Raw genomic sequence first — 18,162 nt, forward strand, 5'->3', positions numbered from 1 at the left:
GATATATCTGATGAGGTAACGTTGTTTGTTTTTATAAGAATCCTGGCAGTATTCGATTGTGGGAGTTTATTATTACTCACGTGATGAAAACCATGAACCCGATTTTGCATTCTACAGCACTCATACGAAGGCGATTCGACACCCTTACCACCCTATGAGTTGACAAACGGAAGTTTAAGGTGAGAACTAGTGTCATGGTTAATTTACAATCGCGTGTCCGCGTGTTTGATTACGTATCACGCCCACTTTTCGTATATCACGAGGTAACCACTCTACAGCAAAGCTTACCCCTCTGGATGTTTAGAAAACATTGTAAACAGTGGTTAAACGATGTAGCAACTTTGAAACACTTGTTAAATCGCAAATTGAGTGTTTCCGTGATATTCATAGGATTTTCCCGTTTATGGTAACAAACGTAACTGCAACGTTACTTGCTGCTGACCCATAATCGAATTTTACAAGACTCTCTATATAATAAATCCAGCGGGTTTCCTCGTATTGGCTTGGGTGATTAGTCGCCCACCACATGGTACAGTGGGTGTACATATCAGGCAAATCACTCGGGCACATGATACAACTATTACTAGTGTTGTTTACCTGAGACAATATTATTATTTTTAAATATCCATCACCTGACACAAATTGTTTTCCAAATTCTGACAATATGTATGAAAAAGGCACTTGGATATATGAACTTGTAAATTTACTTTTGCATAAAATATTGGATTGAAACATGTTATTATTATATAACACAAAATAAATCGGCTGTCACAATTAACATATCTCCATGTTAGTAAAACAAAACTGTATATATACAAAAAATAGACATTAAAAATATAAATTAAATAAATAACCGTCTATGTATCTATACTTCTGTAGCAAAAATAATAATATCATTAACGGCATTGCAGGAATTCCATACACTTGTTTAGCTTGTATAACCCTTGATCACATTTTCCTATTGTAAAATAATAAAATATTACGCACATTGTTTGGCACGCTTAGAATGATACCTATACCTTTTCTAAATTCTTTAATGCTTTTTGTGCCTCCCTATAGGTAGAAACATCATTCTTATAAATAAACATGCTATATCAGGGATCATTATAATGTTAGAAGTATTGAAACAACAAAAAAAAAAATTGTTACCATTACAGCTATGAAGGAAATCCCTGCATGGCTTTATGTGGTTTAGTGAGTCCATAGAGGGATTTCTTTTGATTAATGACACTTTGATTCACCTTTCAATGTGAATAATCTGTACTCTTTCTGAAACTATAATTAGTAATACTTGTTTAAATACATACTAATTTTGCAATGAAGCCGTACATACTTCAAAAGAACAATTACCTTGGCAATAACCACCATATAGTCCAATAAGGCATTTACCTATCACCTTTGATAAACAATACATGTCTATTACAAGTACACTATAATGTGAAGAAATGCAAGTGCATTGTTTATTGTCATGACAAGTGTTGTTCCCTATCCTGTTGTCATAGGATAAACCCCCAAATTAATATTTTAATCCTGATATTAGACAATAATATTATTAATATTCTCTTTCACATGCTGTACAAATATGTCAAATGCACAGAAAATTACAGTTCAGTCCAATGCCAAGGTGTGGTATTGGCATACATGGTGATGGCGGCATTGGGACACTTCATGTATTTACATAATTGGGTTCTACTGTAGTATGTGCGTGAAAAGGTGCCTATGGTAAGTATCTTAAAGGTGCTTGCTTAGTTACAGCAGGAGTAGAATATCAGTTATTGACATGAGTCCGAGGTGAAGTTGAGAATGAGTGTCAATAACTAAGATATTGTATGACTGCTGTGATATAACTAATTAGCTTCAATCAAATAAAAACTTCTATGGCTTCCTATATGTGACTGGATCTGGTCTTATCATCTATGACAGCAGGTTTGATTTATCACCAAAAACACAAAGCTACATGAATAATTATTAAATTTCACAATCAAAATCAGCCAGGCTTGATGGTCTCTCCCAAGCCCAATGGTAAGCTGTACAAACAGTCTGGGGCCAGCCTGAGAATGGCTATATATGTTGCTATACAGCTCCGTGGTATTGAATAAAGACCTGTGCTATAAATTTCCTTTCATTTTAGCTAGTTTTGATACATGAACGATCTATAATTTGACCTAATTCATTCTTATATGCATTCCTCTTTCATTATGTAAACAACCTGTTGCCCTCCCCATCCATCCCACCACTCCTATTGGAGCTTGCTTGATACAGTCCACCTTACGAAATATGTTAAAAACTGTGGGGTAAATAATTGTGGTACACATAGCTTTAACCATAGGCAAGTTACACACTTAAAACCAGCATTCCTTAATACTTTTAAATAAGCGATAAAACCGGTTTTCCCAGACTAGGTCACATATATGGCTTGCATAAACACTGTGCTTTGCTCTCTGTAGCAGGCTGATAAAAAGATGTTAGTGTATATGTAACAAGTGGACAGTTTACTGCATGCTTGTTTTTGTTTCATCGGTCCATGTGTTGTCTTCAAGAAACACTCGCTTAAACCATACAGCCAATAATGTTCGTACAATTCATTACCATGACCATTAAAAACTTCATAATAATTTTATTTTGGTCTTGTACCATTTACAAGACAACTATCACACAGGTTGGCTGACTTTTTATATTAACAATTATTGAGTCAACAATTTGAGCTCAAAACAGATCCCTATAAAGCACCACTGCTTATTGCAAATGTTCCATTTGTTTTTCCCTATAACCACAAACAAACATACTTTGCAATAGTTCCAGTGCCTTTGTCTCTTTCCAGAAGTTTTTCAATTACCCGTGCTTCGTAAAACTTTAAGCTTCCAAATACACGTAATACCTGTAAACATATACAACCATAACACAATCAAGAATACAGTACATACCTGTATTCTGACATTCTTGTTAGCATCAAGTTCTAATAAATCCAGTAAACCTTGCAAGTACTTTGTCCCTTTCAAGTCAAAATTACCCTAAAAAAATTGTAAATGCTCACAAGGAACTACAATGTAGACCACAATATACATATGACAACATGCTTTCTCATTATTTAAATATTTAAGCTATTTACATATTTATTGATTTAATGCATACCTCACTAGATATCTGTGAGAAGGCTAAAGCCTATGAGTCTGAATCTTTCTATTAAAGAGTGCAGAAAACCTCAGACTCAGTGGATAATCCAGTTCAGGCAGTTGGGAGCATTCTAGCTACAGTACTGCGAAAGTGCAATGTCGCACTCGTACACACACAAAGTTTTGCTCAAGATTTTAAAAATCGCTAATGAAGAAGCGTGGCAACTGTTTTGCTCATGATTCTCATTCTCATGAGCAAAACAGCTGCCACACTGTCTCACAAGCAAAACAGTTGTCATGCCCCTTAATCAGCAATTTTTACAATCTCGAGCAAAATTGCACATGAGAGCGAGTGTGACGTTGCGCTTGGGAAGTACTGTAACTATAAAGGGCAGCTATGTAGAAATTGAGCTAAATCACTAAATGGTAAACCAGTATGTATCGTAGCCTTTTATGACCAAACTGTTGTAGTTTGTGTGTAGCAACTTATAGCTATAGTACTTGTAGTGCCTGCATGTAAAAGAGCTTGATATATTCACTGTAGCCATGCTGTGTTCATCTGTATACAGTAGATAGAAGGATGTGAGATACTGCTAGCTTGTTTGCGAGTGGCTGTGAAGGAGTTTATATACATATTGCATGCTACACTGTGGAGTAGTTGTCGTTACATGGTCATAAAAGGCTTCAAGAAATACCTTAATCATCTTACACATTCTATTGAAACTGATTATAATAATATTGGTAAGCCAACTCTAGTAATGGTGTTTGTTATTAATCTGAACATGGAATACACAATTTTATCTTGAACTTTTGATTGATCCTGTACATTTACTAGCCCATCACCTTTCTGTGTAAATCCCTTACCAATCTAGAAAGTGAGCATGAGTTGAACACACTGTTAATGGTGGTACTTTCCAGCTTGAGTATAATATTATTACCCATAGTGATTAGCTACAGTGTTTTACATTTCTGTATATGTGACTTTCTGTCAATGCAACAAGTAGCTAATTCTGCTTTCCATGCAACACAAATAAATTATGGTTACTAGTACACGCACGTATAGCCATCATATGCTGGAATGGCGTTGTAATAAATCAAGCAAGGAATAAACTTATCTTTGCTACAAAGTGTTTTGTGTGTTTCATAGGAAGATGCACCAAGATGGACATGGGTCCCATTTATGGGATAACTGAATCCCTACTGTCTAGTGCGCGATTATCAAATGAATTACATTTCTTAGTTAGAATAGGAGGGTTGAACTATTCTTTGGGTTGAAAACTATGATAATAAAGAAATCATTATACAGTGTGCATTTATGGGGACAGGTGGAGTTGACAGTAGACTGTTTTATCCTGGACATGGTATGGTCTATGGTGGACACAAGTATATACATATATGAATGTGCAACACCAAAAATGGGATACATTACAAAGAAACTAGTTGTAAAATCAAGTGCACTGTAAGCAAACTGTGTATAAAGAATAGTTCTATGAATCGTAACACATCTTTGTAGATGGTTAGTTAGGATTCCGTTGGTTTTTTGGACTACCTTTTACTGAAGTTTAGACTTTGCCGTATAATAACTTCATTGTGGTTATTATAATGTAAACAAAAATAAACACCTTAGTTTACAGTGAGTATTTAGATACATATATGGTAGTTCTGGGATCAATATCATGCAATTTGGTTAGTAGTCACAAGGAATTTACCCATCAATATTTACACAGCTCCAATAAGAATGAGACAGTTAGTTTACCAAGATAGCTAGCATATATTGTGCAATGTCTCATCTGAGAATTGCCAACCACCTAACAGATGGTGACTATAATTGTTTATAAACTGTCATAGATCTTTCGAGAAATATTAACAGCAAAGAAACGCTGCATATGTCTTATAAGAAAAGTACTCTTCAAAAACTATAAAAGAGAACTAGACATTTAAAGACTACTCAGACACAATCAGAGTTACAGACAGGTCTACTTGAGCATACCACAGACAAACAATTCTTTGTAGGTAGAGAACGACGTTAGATGATGATGCAATACCTATAATCACACAGCTCCTAAACTACTTGTACTATCAATATGCTAACCAAAAATACAACATATCTGTAAAAACGGAAAAATGCACCTCTTATTTGTACCTAAAAAAGTCCTAACTACAATAAAAAAAACTGATAGAAACTCCCAGTGTTTATTAATCATAACAAACAAATAATGTCAGCTAGAACATGGCCAGAAAAATAAACTGGTTTTGTTAAAAGAAACTAGCAGAATCAAGAGGAGTAACACTTGCCAAAAGGGAATATTGAGAGAAACGGCAGTCCTAAAAGTTGTGGTATTTGTACTAGTCTTGATATCAACCCTATTCTGCAGCAACTCTGTTCTAGTTGAACAGAGCAACAACAAAACACTACCTTATTATTGTACAGCAGATAAACCATTAGGCAGCACCATTGGTCTTATTGAGTACCTGTGTGATACAGTTAACAATCCTGCATATTTAAATTGCCCTCCACCAAAGGTATTCACCCATACCAGTACAACAATGTGCCAGTCAAAATGTGCAATTTTTTTGCCACAGTGCTATCAATTGAGACCCCGTGATGAAATGGACAACTACCATCTTCAGGGTCTCTTACATGAGCCGGAGACCTTCAGAGGATTAATGAAGCTCACATAAAATGGACCGTGTGCAGTGCTTCAATAGAAGGCAACAGTTCTGCCTCTGAAATACTTTGATCAGAATTCCACATAAGGCCTAGAATATTGCAAAGACATTGAATGTACCTTTAAGGAAGCAACTAGACATGTTGCTAAATTTGTAAGTAAATACATTACAGTACTGTATATGAATATGTGCGTGTGTGTGTGCTGTGTTTATGCATGACTTGTGTGAATGTACAATTGTAGGAGTCCAGTACACATATGCGTGTAATCTACATATAGTGTAACTGGTGTAATATTGGCACCTAAGAACGTCCTGACTATGCTGGTCAGTTTATAAACTAAAGGGACCCTAACTAAGTGTCTGAATTACACATGACATCTTCAGTGTTCAAAATAACAAGTTTCATTATATGACCTTTTAAATTTATGCGTGCTCTTTCCTTTCTATGTTATCAACTCAGGTGATTGGTCTGGGCTGCGGATGTAACAATACTTGTGATTACACTTCAGTAGGAAAAATTAACGTTCCAAAAAAAATTTCAGAAGGACAACCCATCACCATTCAATATATTTAGCTACTCAGCAGTGGGTATCACTAAGCACTATGGTGAAATACCTCGACACTCCTAAAGGCTACATGTGTACAATACCTTCAATGAAAAAGGCTACACGGACCCTTAACTGATCTTGTGTATTTATAAATTATGTTTGCAAGAAATTTATTAATATTTTCTCATAAAACATTGAATGCTGCGTGATTGCAAAGTTGAATAATGCTATCCACCTACTATTATTAATTTATTTACTGTTAACCTGTAAAAATGAACCAAACAAGATATATCATATATAAACAATGGGAAAAAAGTACCTAATTATATTGTTTAGCCAAAATCCCTAACCACAATGAAATACAACATTGAAATCAACTCTTCTAATTCTTTATAGATACCACAAACAATAACACACACAGCAATGCTAATGTAGTAAGAAAGTATAAAAGGAACTTGCAGAGTCAAATGGCCAAAATCTAGTTAAAGAAAATATTGTAGAAAGAAGGAGAAATGGCAATCCTAAACATTGCGGCATTTGCTATCATCTTGATGTCAACCCTACTCTGTGGCAACTCTGCTCCAATTGAACAGAGCAATGAACAGACCGATGAAATACTACCTTATCACTGTAATGTAGAAGTACCATCAGGCAGTAGCGACGACCTTCTTAAGTACTTGTGGGCTGATAATGTCAACAATCCCATAAATCTACAATGTCCTCCTCCTAAGGTACGTATTTAGCCATGACGGTACAACAATATATCTGTCAAAAATATGCATTTTTCTTGTAGTGCAATGAATTAAGATATCGTAATGACTCGAATTCCCATTATGAAATAACCTCCAACCATGTTGGCATTATCTCACTAGAGCTGGAGACCTTCAGAGGAGTAATGAAGCTCACATTAGATGGACCATGTGCAGTGCTTGAAGAAAAAGCAACAGTTCTGCCACTGAAATATTTTGATCAGAACTCCACATATGATTTAGAGTACTGTAAACAAGTTGAATGTGTCTTCAAAGAAGCAACAAGACATATCGCTCGCTTTGTAAGTACATACAACACTACTGCATTATACAATGTTTACTTGTATGAACAATTGTATGCAACACTAGTGAACAGCAGATACATATACATGTAAAACACTGCACATACAGAAATAGAAGTACCTCAGAATACAAAAGCGTGGTTCCTTCCCTTAACTAGGTACATATACCCTTAATGAGATTGACTAAAAGTTAGCATCCTGATTTTCCAGATCAATTCATGCTAGGTGGTTTCATTATACACTTAGTATCCACATTGACCAGCTTTAGTTGTATACTTTTCACACTTAAATTTACAAATACACACTCTCTCCCCCAGGTGATGGCTCAGAAGTGTGGATGTGATGAGACTTGTGAGTACTCGCCAGGAAAAATTAATATCCCAAGTGTTCCTAAAGGACAAAATACTACCATGGACTATGTAGTTTTTCAGCAATGGGTATCACTAAGCACCATTGTGACAAACCTCATTGCACTCAGAAACCTTGGTTACTAACTACAGTGCACTATATTATCTCAATGGAAAGGACTATACGGAACTTTACTGATCTTCTATATTATTTTTATAATTTGAATCTGCAATAATATTTATTAATATTTTCTATACATATGAAATGTAAACTACATATAAGCAAACTAGATTTATGGCACTACGTCACTACACGTGTACGCCACAACACATGCATGCTACCAACCAGCGCCATTACTGTTATAACTCTAAAAGGATGATGATGCTAGCTATCTGAATCTTAGGTGCTATCCAGACCTGGTACAACTATATACAGTTACTGGTAAAAACAAAAATAGTAACACAATGTAATAAGGTCTTATTCACTACCTAATATGCTAATAGAACATGTATACAACCAGCCATAGAAATTTGGTGGCTTTAACAAGTTTAAATTGCAGCAAACAAACAGTATGAATTAATTACACCTCCCTTGTGGTTTAACAGTAGCAGAGGACAGTGAATGTATTGTAGCTTCTATCTTGTAAAATTATTAGAACAAGTTTTTCATAACAAAGATATGTCACACCTTTGTCCATGTTTGTGCAGCTTTAAAAAGTTGATGACAGTGAGATTATAAATTAGAAGAGTTTTGTCAAGCACCATAGCAACTAGTTTCCTTTCAATGAAAACAATTACTGTAATGCTTTAGAAACACTGGTAGCCATGACAGCTAAAGGTGTTTTCCAATAGTAATCTGTACTGTGGTAGTTACAAATGTAAGACTGGTTATATTTTTTGAAACTGAAATTGTTAATGTTTGTTATTGGAGGGTAGAATGTGTGATAGGAAACTATATACACATGCATTATATAAATAACTTCAAATATCTTCCTTGGGGAAACCACATATGACGCTTGACTAGCCTTTCAGTGGCATAAAATTCAAGTCAAAAGGTTTAACTATTTCTCTTGCTCACTATAGCCCACTCATACTCTACCCACACAATAAACATAAAAATTGTACAAGGGGTTGTTCAAAATACATCAAGAAATCAAAGTCATGCATAGTACTTTAGTACAGCTGTATATCACAGGCAAGTAGTTCAGAACTAGTGGACAAAGTTATGGTGTGCAGTACTCATAGCTTCAATATACATACACATTAACCTAACGAAATGTGCGTTACATGTAGTATGTACGTATGTACGTATAATGGCAAACACATCTCACACTCACTACATTATCTTGCAAAAATTCCTAATCATAATGAAACACAACACAGAAATTACATGTACTTGTATAGCAGGTTCCCAATACTTAAATTATACTATGTCACAAACAGTAAAAAATGTGTACACAGCGTTGCTATGAAAACAAACGTAGTAAGAAAGTATAAAAGGGACTAAATAAAAGAACCAAAAGGGAAAAAAATATCAAGAGAGAAGCAGAAATGACAGTCCTAAAAGTTGTGGCATCCATTGTCACCATGATGTCTATCCTACTCTGTAGCAACTGTGAACAGAGCAACGAAACATTACCTTACTATTGTACTGTAGATGTGCCATCCGAGAGTAGCTTGAGCTTTATAACATACTTGGGGATCACAGTTGGCAATTCCATATACCTACGATGTGAACCTCAGGTAAGTCATGGTAGCATAGCAATAAGTTAGCCAAAGTTTGTGCATTTTTTTTTTGTCATAGTGTCAACAGTTATCAGCTCGCAATCAAACATCTACCAACTATATTGAGACTATATCGCTAGAGTTGGAGACCTTCCGAGGATTAATGAAGCTCACGTTAGATGGACCATGTGCAGTGCTTGAAGAAAAAGCAACAGTTCTGCCACTGAAATACTTTGATCAGAATTCCACATATGATTTAGAGTACTGTAAACAAGTTGAATGTACCTTCAAGGAAGCAAACAGACGTATCGCCCGTTTTGTAAGTAAACAACTAAAATTAATATTTTAAAGTTTGATTAGGGATTATAGAAAGTTGTAGTACAGCAATTAAGAGAGGTCACTTACCAGACATGGGGCCAAGTACATGAGTACTTATACTTAAGTACACTTAAGTACAGATTTGAAAGTACTTGTACTTTACTTAAATACTTTCTTAAATTCCCCAATGTACTTGTACTTATACTCAAGTACTTTGCTAAGTATTTGTATGTACTTGAGTACTTAAAGTACTTGTAAGTACTTGTAAGTACTGCAAACATTTTACATAGTTTGTACACAGTGGGTGTACAATGAGAATATCAAAATTGTATGAAGGTGCAGTTTACAACTTCTTGCGATTCTTCTACTGCCTTCCCCAACCTTACTGTGTATCATGTTGCCACGATTAACGATGTCGCCAATGCTGTTGTTCAAGTCAGTGCGTTTTAAGAGTTTAAGGGAGAGAATAGTTGACAAAAACCAACCCCCCTAGGCACACTTACATACTACAGTACACTGAATACAGCAAATATTTTACTACAGCAAAATGTACTTGTACTTTACTTAAGTACTTCCAGCATGTACTTGTACTTTACTTAAGTACTCTCTTGATTGCTGCTGGAGTACTTGTACTTGGAAAATTCAAAAGTACTTGTACTTTACTTAAGTACTTTTAAATGTACTTGGCCCCATATCTGTCACTTATACCTGTGGATATACTAGAGGGCATTTAATATCTAACTCAGTCTAAATATCCATTGGTATATCTGTAGGTGTAGGCAACCTCCCTTGCTACACTACTTAACTTTTTTATTTCTATGATCCCTAATCGAATTTAAAATTCCTAATTTTTCCTTTTACTTGATTGCTTGTAACACAATTATGCCTGGTGAGAGTGAGCCCAATTCAGGAAGCATATCTCGACAATAGATAAACGTCATCTGTGCATATACTACTGTACATATAATCCTATATATTATCAATCAGGTGATGGCTCAGAAGTGTGGATGTGATGACACTTGTGAGTACTCTCCAGGAAAAGTTACTGTCCCAACTGTTCCAGAAGGACAAAACATTACCATCAAATATTTAACTGCTCAACAGTGGATATCACATCTCACTCTCATAAGAAACATCAATATAGCTAACATTCGATGAACACCATCTGTGCTCAATGGAAAAGACTGAATTATACTGTATTAATATTTTTTGTATTTCTGATCAACGTTTATACATAATGATCGATGCGCTTCAACCTATGTACAAAACATGAAACGAAAACAGTGTACCACACACATACACGCACACTACAAACATATCTAACCATTGCCATCACTGCTCGAGTTCTTACATTATCATTCTTGTCATTTATCTGCCTATAAACACAAACATGTAACTATATAGCTCCTAATAATGCTCCACATACAACCAGTCTTGTGGAGCAATCGTGACAACTACCCTTATACCTTTACAGCCTTTTAAAATTAATACTGACATTGTAATAGGAGGCAAGGGGCCAAGTACGCACCTTTAGTGAGACTGTATTTCAAAGCAATGTGATTCCATACAGACATTTTATTCACCTTTGCAGTATTATGATTTGCATGCACAGTACACAATAGCATTGCAAATATTTATATACTGGAACCCTGAATTTCCAAGCACATAGACTGGCCCTATTAGTGAGATATCCTGAGATATCCTAAGTTCAGGAATCAATAAATGTAACCACACTACTACAAATGGGACCACAATAATGGGTGCCCACATTTCAGGGTGTTCTTTTTATGAGGTTCTATTAAATACAACTAACATACTTTAGCAGCAGATCAAGAGCCTTTAACTTCAGCTTGAACGAAGTCATCAGCTTACCAACCTCTAGCCTGACAGCCTGAGGGGAACATTATTATAACAAACTAGGTCCTGACAGCCTGAGGGGAACATCATTATAACAAACTAGGTCCTGACAGCCTGAGGGGAACATTATTATAACAAACTAGGTCTTGACAGCCTGAGGGGAACATTATTATAACAAACTAGGTCTTGACAGCCTGAGGGGAACATTATTATAACAAACTATAGGTCAATCACAAAATTATCCTACACTTAAAAATCACATTAGACAATACACCAATAATACAATGATAAACTTCTTAGACACTGGCAAAATTTCAAGCTGTTTTTACGTGTATGTGCGAACCTTACAGAGTACTACACTTTGCACTACACACCTGAATTGGGTCGCTGGACAGTCTGGCAACTAATGTGTTGAATACACGAGTCTCCCCTAACTGAAACACATGGTCTCTTCCTACAGAATAAAAGTACAACAAAATGTGCATATACCTCATTGCAGTAAAGTTTAGGGACAATTAGACACATGAATAAACACTTCAGATACCTGCACCCAGTACAAACAAATAGGCCAAGCTGCTAAAAAAGGGTGTGACCTTAAAATAGCAAAGGTGAAGGAAATTATGAAATGAAAGGTGGTGGCCAAGAAATGGCTCCAATAATGTTAATGCTAATAATGATGATGACATCATTAAAAACGGCATCATTAAAAATGGTTGGCATTAACATTATTGCAGGGCCACCACCTTTGATGTCATAACTTTTTTCACCCTGGGGCTGCACCCAGTTTGGGTGTATACATATCAATTCTTTTGATATTGCAACCTCCCTATATGGTTGCTTCCTTTTTATTTGCCTTCTCTTTTACTACAGGAAAGAGATAGAGTGTAGATTTATATTAGTTTGTAGTACAGTCCATATCAATTAAGTTAAAAATTGGCACTGTAAAATTATTACATAATCTCTCTACAGGTTGGCTTTGTTTAGCTATGTTTAACCTTGTTGACTGTTTTCACTAGTGTGTACCCATGGTAAAGATGTTCCTCTACAATACGTAGGCCTCTAAAATACAGTGGACAGTATACTAGTTGACAATTATTAATCATACAGAAGTTTCGTGATGTAACCGTGTTTACCATGTTTACCTAGCTATTATTATTATTATACTTAGAATTAGAATATTTTGGTCCTATGTCATGCCACATATGTGTAGCTGAACTCTCTACAGAGTGAACTGTTTGTAGCTAAAATCTCTCAAGATGATCTTTTGCATCTGAACTAGTCATTTGTTTACACCTGAACTCTCTACAGGGTGATATGTTTGTAGCCGAACTCTCTACAGGGTGATTTTTTGCAGTAAAATTATAAATGGTGAACTGTCTACAGGGTGACTTGATTGTAGCTCAAATCCCTACAGGTGTATAGGTAGATTAATTATTATAGAAAGACCTTTCAGTGGTTAACAAGGATCAAATTAAAAACCACTGAGTTATACCAACTATATAAGGCCAACAAGTGTGTAATTAAGATACTCTAATAGTGCAGTCACCCTATTAGAGCATTCAGCTAAGTAATAAGTCAAGAGTTCAGCTATGTTGCATATTTTTTGCTCATTCAATTAAGTGATTTGCATGGTAGGCATTGTATTTTATTGACAAAGCTCGATTATGTTTATATTTTTGTTATAACTACATGGCCATTGTCCTAATTACTTTCCACAAAAGGTTTGTGTTAAAAAAGTTGGTTACTCCATGCACAGATCACCTTCCTTTAAGTGGTGTACCCTAGACATGACAAAAAATCACACTTGTAACATCTCACAGTGAAATGATTGTTTTAGGCACTACTGAGCTACGGTTATGTGAAATAGTGTTTTCCTAGTTCCTATAAAATACACACTTGCCCGTCGTGCTCCCGCACTGACTGCATTACACACTATTGTGTGTCTTGATTTAGCTTATCACAATTTTTCTACAAATAGAGATTTCTTTCTTGCAACATTGTTCAAAATTCTCTTGCCCACTTTACAGTACATTCAATCACACTATCACTCCTTACCAATATGCCAAAGACAAGTGATGGCTTCTAGACGCAGCTGGAAAAGGATCATTTAAACCACCTCTTAAATGATGACCACTCACTTTCCATTCAGACAGCTCACACATTTGTGATAACCCTGCTTCTATAGCATAAGTATCCTTAATGTCCCACCGTAAGACTAGTGAACATAGAGCCTGCAGGACACAAAACAGTTTAAATGATATTCAATGCAATATGTATTCTAATATATTAGTGATGATACTAAAACACTGTACTCATATTATATGATCAAACAACTGGAAAATATGCATAATTTTTTTTATAAATGTTACTACTAATCCAATTCATTACTATACCAGTCCGCTTTATAAAGTCGCATTGTGTGTTCTCGCATTGTAAACAGGAAGGAAATAGTGCGAGGCGAAGCCGAGCACTATTTTACTTCTTCCTGTTTACAATGCTCGCACTATTAATCCCAAATACCACAGCCATCCACCCTATTACGTATACATACCAGTCCACTTTATAAAGTCTGACTTTTAAAATAAGATGGTTACTTTACCTTTGATTTATTTGGTGGGAACATATCACTGAGGCTAACTTGTAGTCTACCAATAACTGCCTCAGGGTAGTGGATATACTGATGGTTCATACTGCTGGACACTAGTGCTGCCAAAAATGATATTCTACTGACGTTGTCCTTGACAACTGCACTGATGACTTGAACGCAACTTGGATAAGACTCTGTGAACTAAACAGGTGAAATAACAAATATAACTTCCAACAACAAATGATAACTTTTAGCATATGTGCATAAAGTCAGTAGACCCACAACTACAGTAGGCAGAAAAAAGTTACAGGTTCACTGTTCTGTGTCCCGTGTGGTCTAATGCACCTTGTGTGTGTATTGGTTACATGGTGAACATTATATAACTACTACATGTACATGTATGTGTGCAATTGCGTACTTCTTCTAGCTGAGAAAAATCCTCCACCTCTGCTAACAACTCCAACAAATCAGTTTGGATCATAAGTGGTGCTACCACAAATATAAGTAACACACACACACACACACACACACACACACACACACACACACACACACACACACACACAAACACTTCCCAATACACCTAAAACTGGCAACACACATACACTACACTACACTACACAATACACACAAATTTACATACCACAGTTCATGGAATAAATGATGAAATTGATGAGATCATTACTCCACACACCTACGTATAAGAATGCAAAGTAAATTGACAATAGCTGTAGCACAACAATTACTACATGTTTAAGCTAAATGGTCGGTATGTGTACATATGATTAGGTTACCTAAAGTAATCAAAGCTTTGGCAGCTTCATATTGCACCAAATAATTAGAGTCATTCATCATCTGCATAGTGTAACAATTAGCATAGTCATACAACAGACTAACACACTGACAGACTACAACAAAAACACACATTCACAGAGAGATGAACATACTTGATCCTCTAAAGGCTTAATGACTTCCTTTCTACTAGCTCCCAAAGCCCCTAGAGCCTATAAATCAATCATTAATAAGGTATATAGTTACATATATACAAGCAAATGACATAATGTATGTTCTATTAGATTATTTTACTGTAAAATGAACCTGCATAAAATGGAATCACCTCAAAGGGGTATTACTAGTCAGTGTCTTTAAATACTCCAGCTGCATTACAGCAATGTGCCCTCATGCTCGTGTGTATATTTCAGGCAAATCACTCAAGCCCATGTTATAACTACTACATATACTAGCGCCCTTCGTGCAGGACCATTTCACATTTCTACAAAACATAAATGTCTAGTTTTGTGTCAATATAGATACGTGCTTTCACTAGTAACCACTTTGACTTAAAACACAAGATTACATTAGGCAAGCAAAGAAACACACGTACAATACATGATTACTATTGTATTAACAATGTTGAATATGTCTAGTAGAGGAAATCAAGCTCTCTAAACCACCACTAAAACTTCATTTTATGTCAAGAAATTTCATAGCACCTGTCTAACGTCTAGAAAATTTGATCCCAAGGCAACCAGTATAGACAGGTTTCAGTGTAGAGATTGAGTTACCTCGGCTGAATCTTTTCTGATGTCATCAACTGGAGAAGTCAAACTCTGCACCAGGTCCTGTTATGGTAAACAGTAATTAAAATATGAACTAATTGTTTTAAAGCTGTTTCACCTGTACAAGTTGATGTCTGTGCTTCTCTGATTCAAAATATTCCTCATCTATAGGAATGCAAAAATAATAAAAGAAATGTGTTCAATAGCATACAGTAATATATGTATAGTACAGTATTAGAGTCATGTATGTAGAAATATACTAAGGATTTTCTGCAGTACAGACACCTGGTTGAAGAGTCAGCTATAATTCTGAAATCCTGTATAGCTTGCTAGAGGTTTATAAATCTCATAATTGTACCTAAACATCACATGATTCAAGTATTTCAGACTTGCACTACCCTTAGATTGAGATACTCTAATAGAACAGTCAGTTGTCAAATCGATAATAGAACATTGAGCTCTTGCAAAAGAAAGAGTATTGCTTCATTTAAAGTGGCAACAGAAATATAAATCTGTTTCTCTTAAAAATAGTAGCCCACAGCCAATGGTAAAGAGCCATCCAAACAATATATAGCAACCAATTTCTTCACTGGCCCCTACACGTATCATGACCCAGCTATCTAGCTAGCTATAAGTCACTTAAGATGATTATATTTCCATTTTATGGTTTCATTAAGAAACCTTGCCAGAAATTGTACAATGACAACATTGTATTTTGTAGAAGAGTGACGAGCCACTTAAGAATAATCACAACAATTGCAAAATATGTCATGTTTTTACAGAAAGTGGTGATGTTACTATCCGTAGGATATCTGAAAGATTTTAGTTTAAATGTTAATGCTCAATATATGTTTAGAGGCTGAGATACTTGCACAGATCACCACATTTGTGATAGGAAGTAGTACATTACTGTACCATTGGAACAACCTATTGGAACAACCTATTGGAAAATACCTGAATAATTCATATGTCAGACAATTGTAGCACTGTCCAGTGAGAAAGAGATCTCATCTTGGTTTGCATGAGTGTCATAGCCAATTTGCTCTGCACAAGGGTGTCTTTTGTGATGCCCTTTGCTTGCTTACTGTTTCCTTCTCTGTGAATAATGCCATGAGCAGTCCCACTGGAGTTTATCCCAATCAAGAATATCACAACTTTGGCTGTTTTGAACAATTTTGTAAAGTAATAACCAAAACAAACTTTGGCACACACAAGAATAGTGACTTCTGTATGTAACGTTGGTGTAGGCTCCAGAAATCATGACGACAAATTTTAGCTAGAGCAGAATTCATCAACTAGTTGTCTACAGTAGGGCAGGAGCATGTACCATAGTCATTTCATGCACAGTTGCATTCATGTTATACCTAAAATGGCCAGAACATTAGTGAAAAATATATAAGGAAATAAAACTGCCCACAAAATCTAAATGCCTTCAATCATACACATGCAAACAAAATTCATTGATTTTCATCGGTTACCACTGTGCTTCAATTAGAATTCTAAATATAAATGATCAGAAATGACTGTCGTTGACAAAAGAATGTAACAGAGATACAGATATGATATCAATATTATAGCAGATAGCTAGTACTAAGAATAAGAGATCACGACACTTGATAGTCTGTAGCAAGAAGCCAGAAAACTATGTCTTTAATTATACCCAAAGATTTAACAAAGTGACATTTTATGCACGAAGCTCTAGTATTTCAACTCTACTCCAAAACAAATGAAATCTCTCAGAATTGGAAAGTCTACATATCAAACTGAATCACCCAAGTGGAACATTTCACACTGTTTAAACCCTACCTGTAGTTAATACAAACCCTTTCAATGAAGTTTTAAAAATGTAAATATGTATACATATTTATGGACATATAACCATGTCTGTTGGCTGGGATTCAATATCTCCTTTCATCACTAAAACATCAATATCCCATCATAGCATAAGAATGCTACTGTATACACTATAGATGGGTCCATACACATGATGTAAACAGTACTACTGTAGAAGCCTAACCATGTTATACTTACAAAGTGTGGTGACTCAAAGGGAATGAGACTACATGTCTACACATGACTACCTTAACTTATTCATTTCAGAACATCTGTGTATAACCTGAACAATGTGGCTAGGGAAAGAACAACAATCCAACAGGTGTAATTACAAACTCACTAGATACTACCTACAGTACACTGTATACCAGTGTATTCAATGTTATGTCAAACAGTGTGTGTACAACTTAAAGGGCTTTAAATTTTGTTAGAAGGATCGCAAACACTTTAATTGTGCCAACTGAGTTCTAGAAGTTGGGAAACTGAACGTTCAACTGAAAGTAAACAATGGCATGAACAATAATATTCAGATTGTTGACATTTATGAGTGCAAC

General features: G+C 35.5%; 3 protein-coding genes across 4 annotated transcripts in view; 2 read left to right on the forward strand and 1 right to left on the reverse strand.

Moving 5' to 3' along the window:
- Nucleotides 1–8,016, forward strand: LOC136263431 (uncharacterized). Its single transcript, XM_066057943.1, has 5 exons — nt 1–179; nt 5,697–5,936; nt 6,728–7,062; nt 7,125–7,382; nt 7,700–8,016. The coding sequence occupies exons 3-5, from the start codon at nt 6,844–6,846 to the stop codon at nt 7,874–7,876; spliced, it is 654 nt and encodes a 217-aa protein (XP_065914015.1). The 5' UTR covers nt 1–179; nt 5,697–5,936; nt 6,728–6,843; the 3' UTR covers nt 7,877–8,016.
- LOC136263430 (uncharacterized) overlaps nt 722–18,162 on the reverse strand; it is a 21,145-nt gene continuing 3,704 nt past the window's right edge. Inside the window, exons 14-29 of one of the 2 annotated variants that reach the window (XM_066057941.1) lie at nt 15,894–15,940; nt 15,782–15,838; nt 15,164–15,220; nt 15,011–15,071; nt 14,860–14,910; nt 14,635–14,705; nt 14,229–14,417; nt 13,768–13,860; nt 13,685–13,721; nt 12,004–12,083; nt 11,590–11,663; nt 11,097–11,148; nt 2,925–3,011; nt 2,787–2,878; nt 1,020–1,053; nt 722–958 (exon numbers count right to left, since the gene is read on the reverse strand). In XM_066057941.1, coding sequence (XP_065914013.1) covers nt 929–958; nt 1,020–1,053; nt 2,787–2,878; nt 2,925–3,011; nt 11,097–11,148; nt 11,590–11,663; nt 12,004–12,083; nt 13,685–13,721; nt 13,768–13,860; nt 14,229–14,417; nt 14,635–14,705; nt 14,860–14,910; nt 15,011–15,071; nt 15,164–15,220; nt 15,782–15,838; nt 15,894–15,940 — 1,112 coding nt within the window. In that variant the 3' untranslated portion in view covers nt 722–928. Of the gene's footprint in view, nt 959–1,019; nt 1,054–2,786; nt 2,879–2,920; nt 3,012–11,096; nt 11,149–11,589; nt 11,664–12,003; nt 12,084–13,684; nt 13,722–13,767; nt 13,861–14,228; nt 14,418–14,634; nt 14,706–14,859; nt 14,911–15,010; nt 15,072–15,163; nt 15,221–15,781; nt 15,839–15,893; nt 15,941–18,162 lie in introns of those variants that run through there. The other variant, XM_066057942.1, reaches the window with a different exon arrangement.
- On the forward strand, nt 9,269–11,020 carry LOC136263432 (uncharacterized). The gene is made up of 3 exons (XM_066057944.1): nt 9,269–9,472; nt 9,534–9,773; nt 10,760–11,020. Exons 1-3 carry the CDS (start codon nt 9,281–9,283, stop codon nt 10,928–10,930), a joined length of 603 nt encoding a protein of 200 aa, XP_065914016.1. The 5' UTR covers nt 9,269–9,280; the 3' UTR covers nt 10,931–11,020.

The sequence above is a fragment of the Dysidea avara genome, chromosome 8 (genome assembly GCF_963678975.1).
Source record: "Dysidea avara chromosome 8, odDysAvar1.4, whole genome shotgun sequence".
In the NCBI taxonomy this organism is placed as follows: Eukaryota; Metazoa; Porifera; class Demospongiae; order Dictyoceratida; family Dysideidae; genus Dysidea; species Dysidea avara.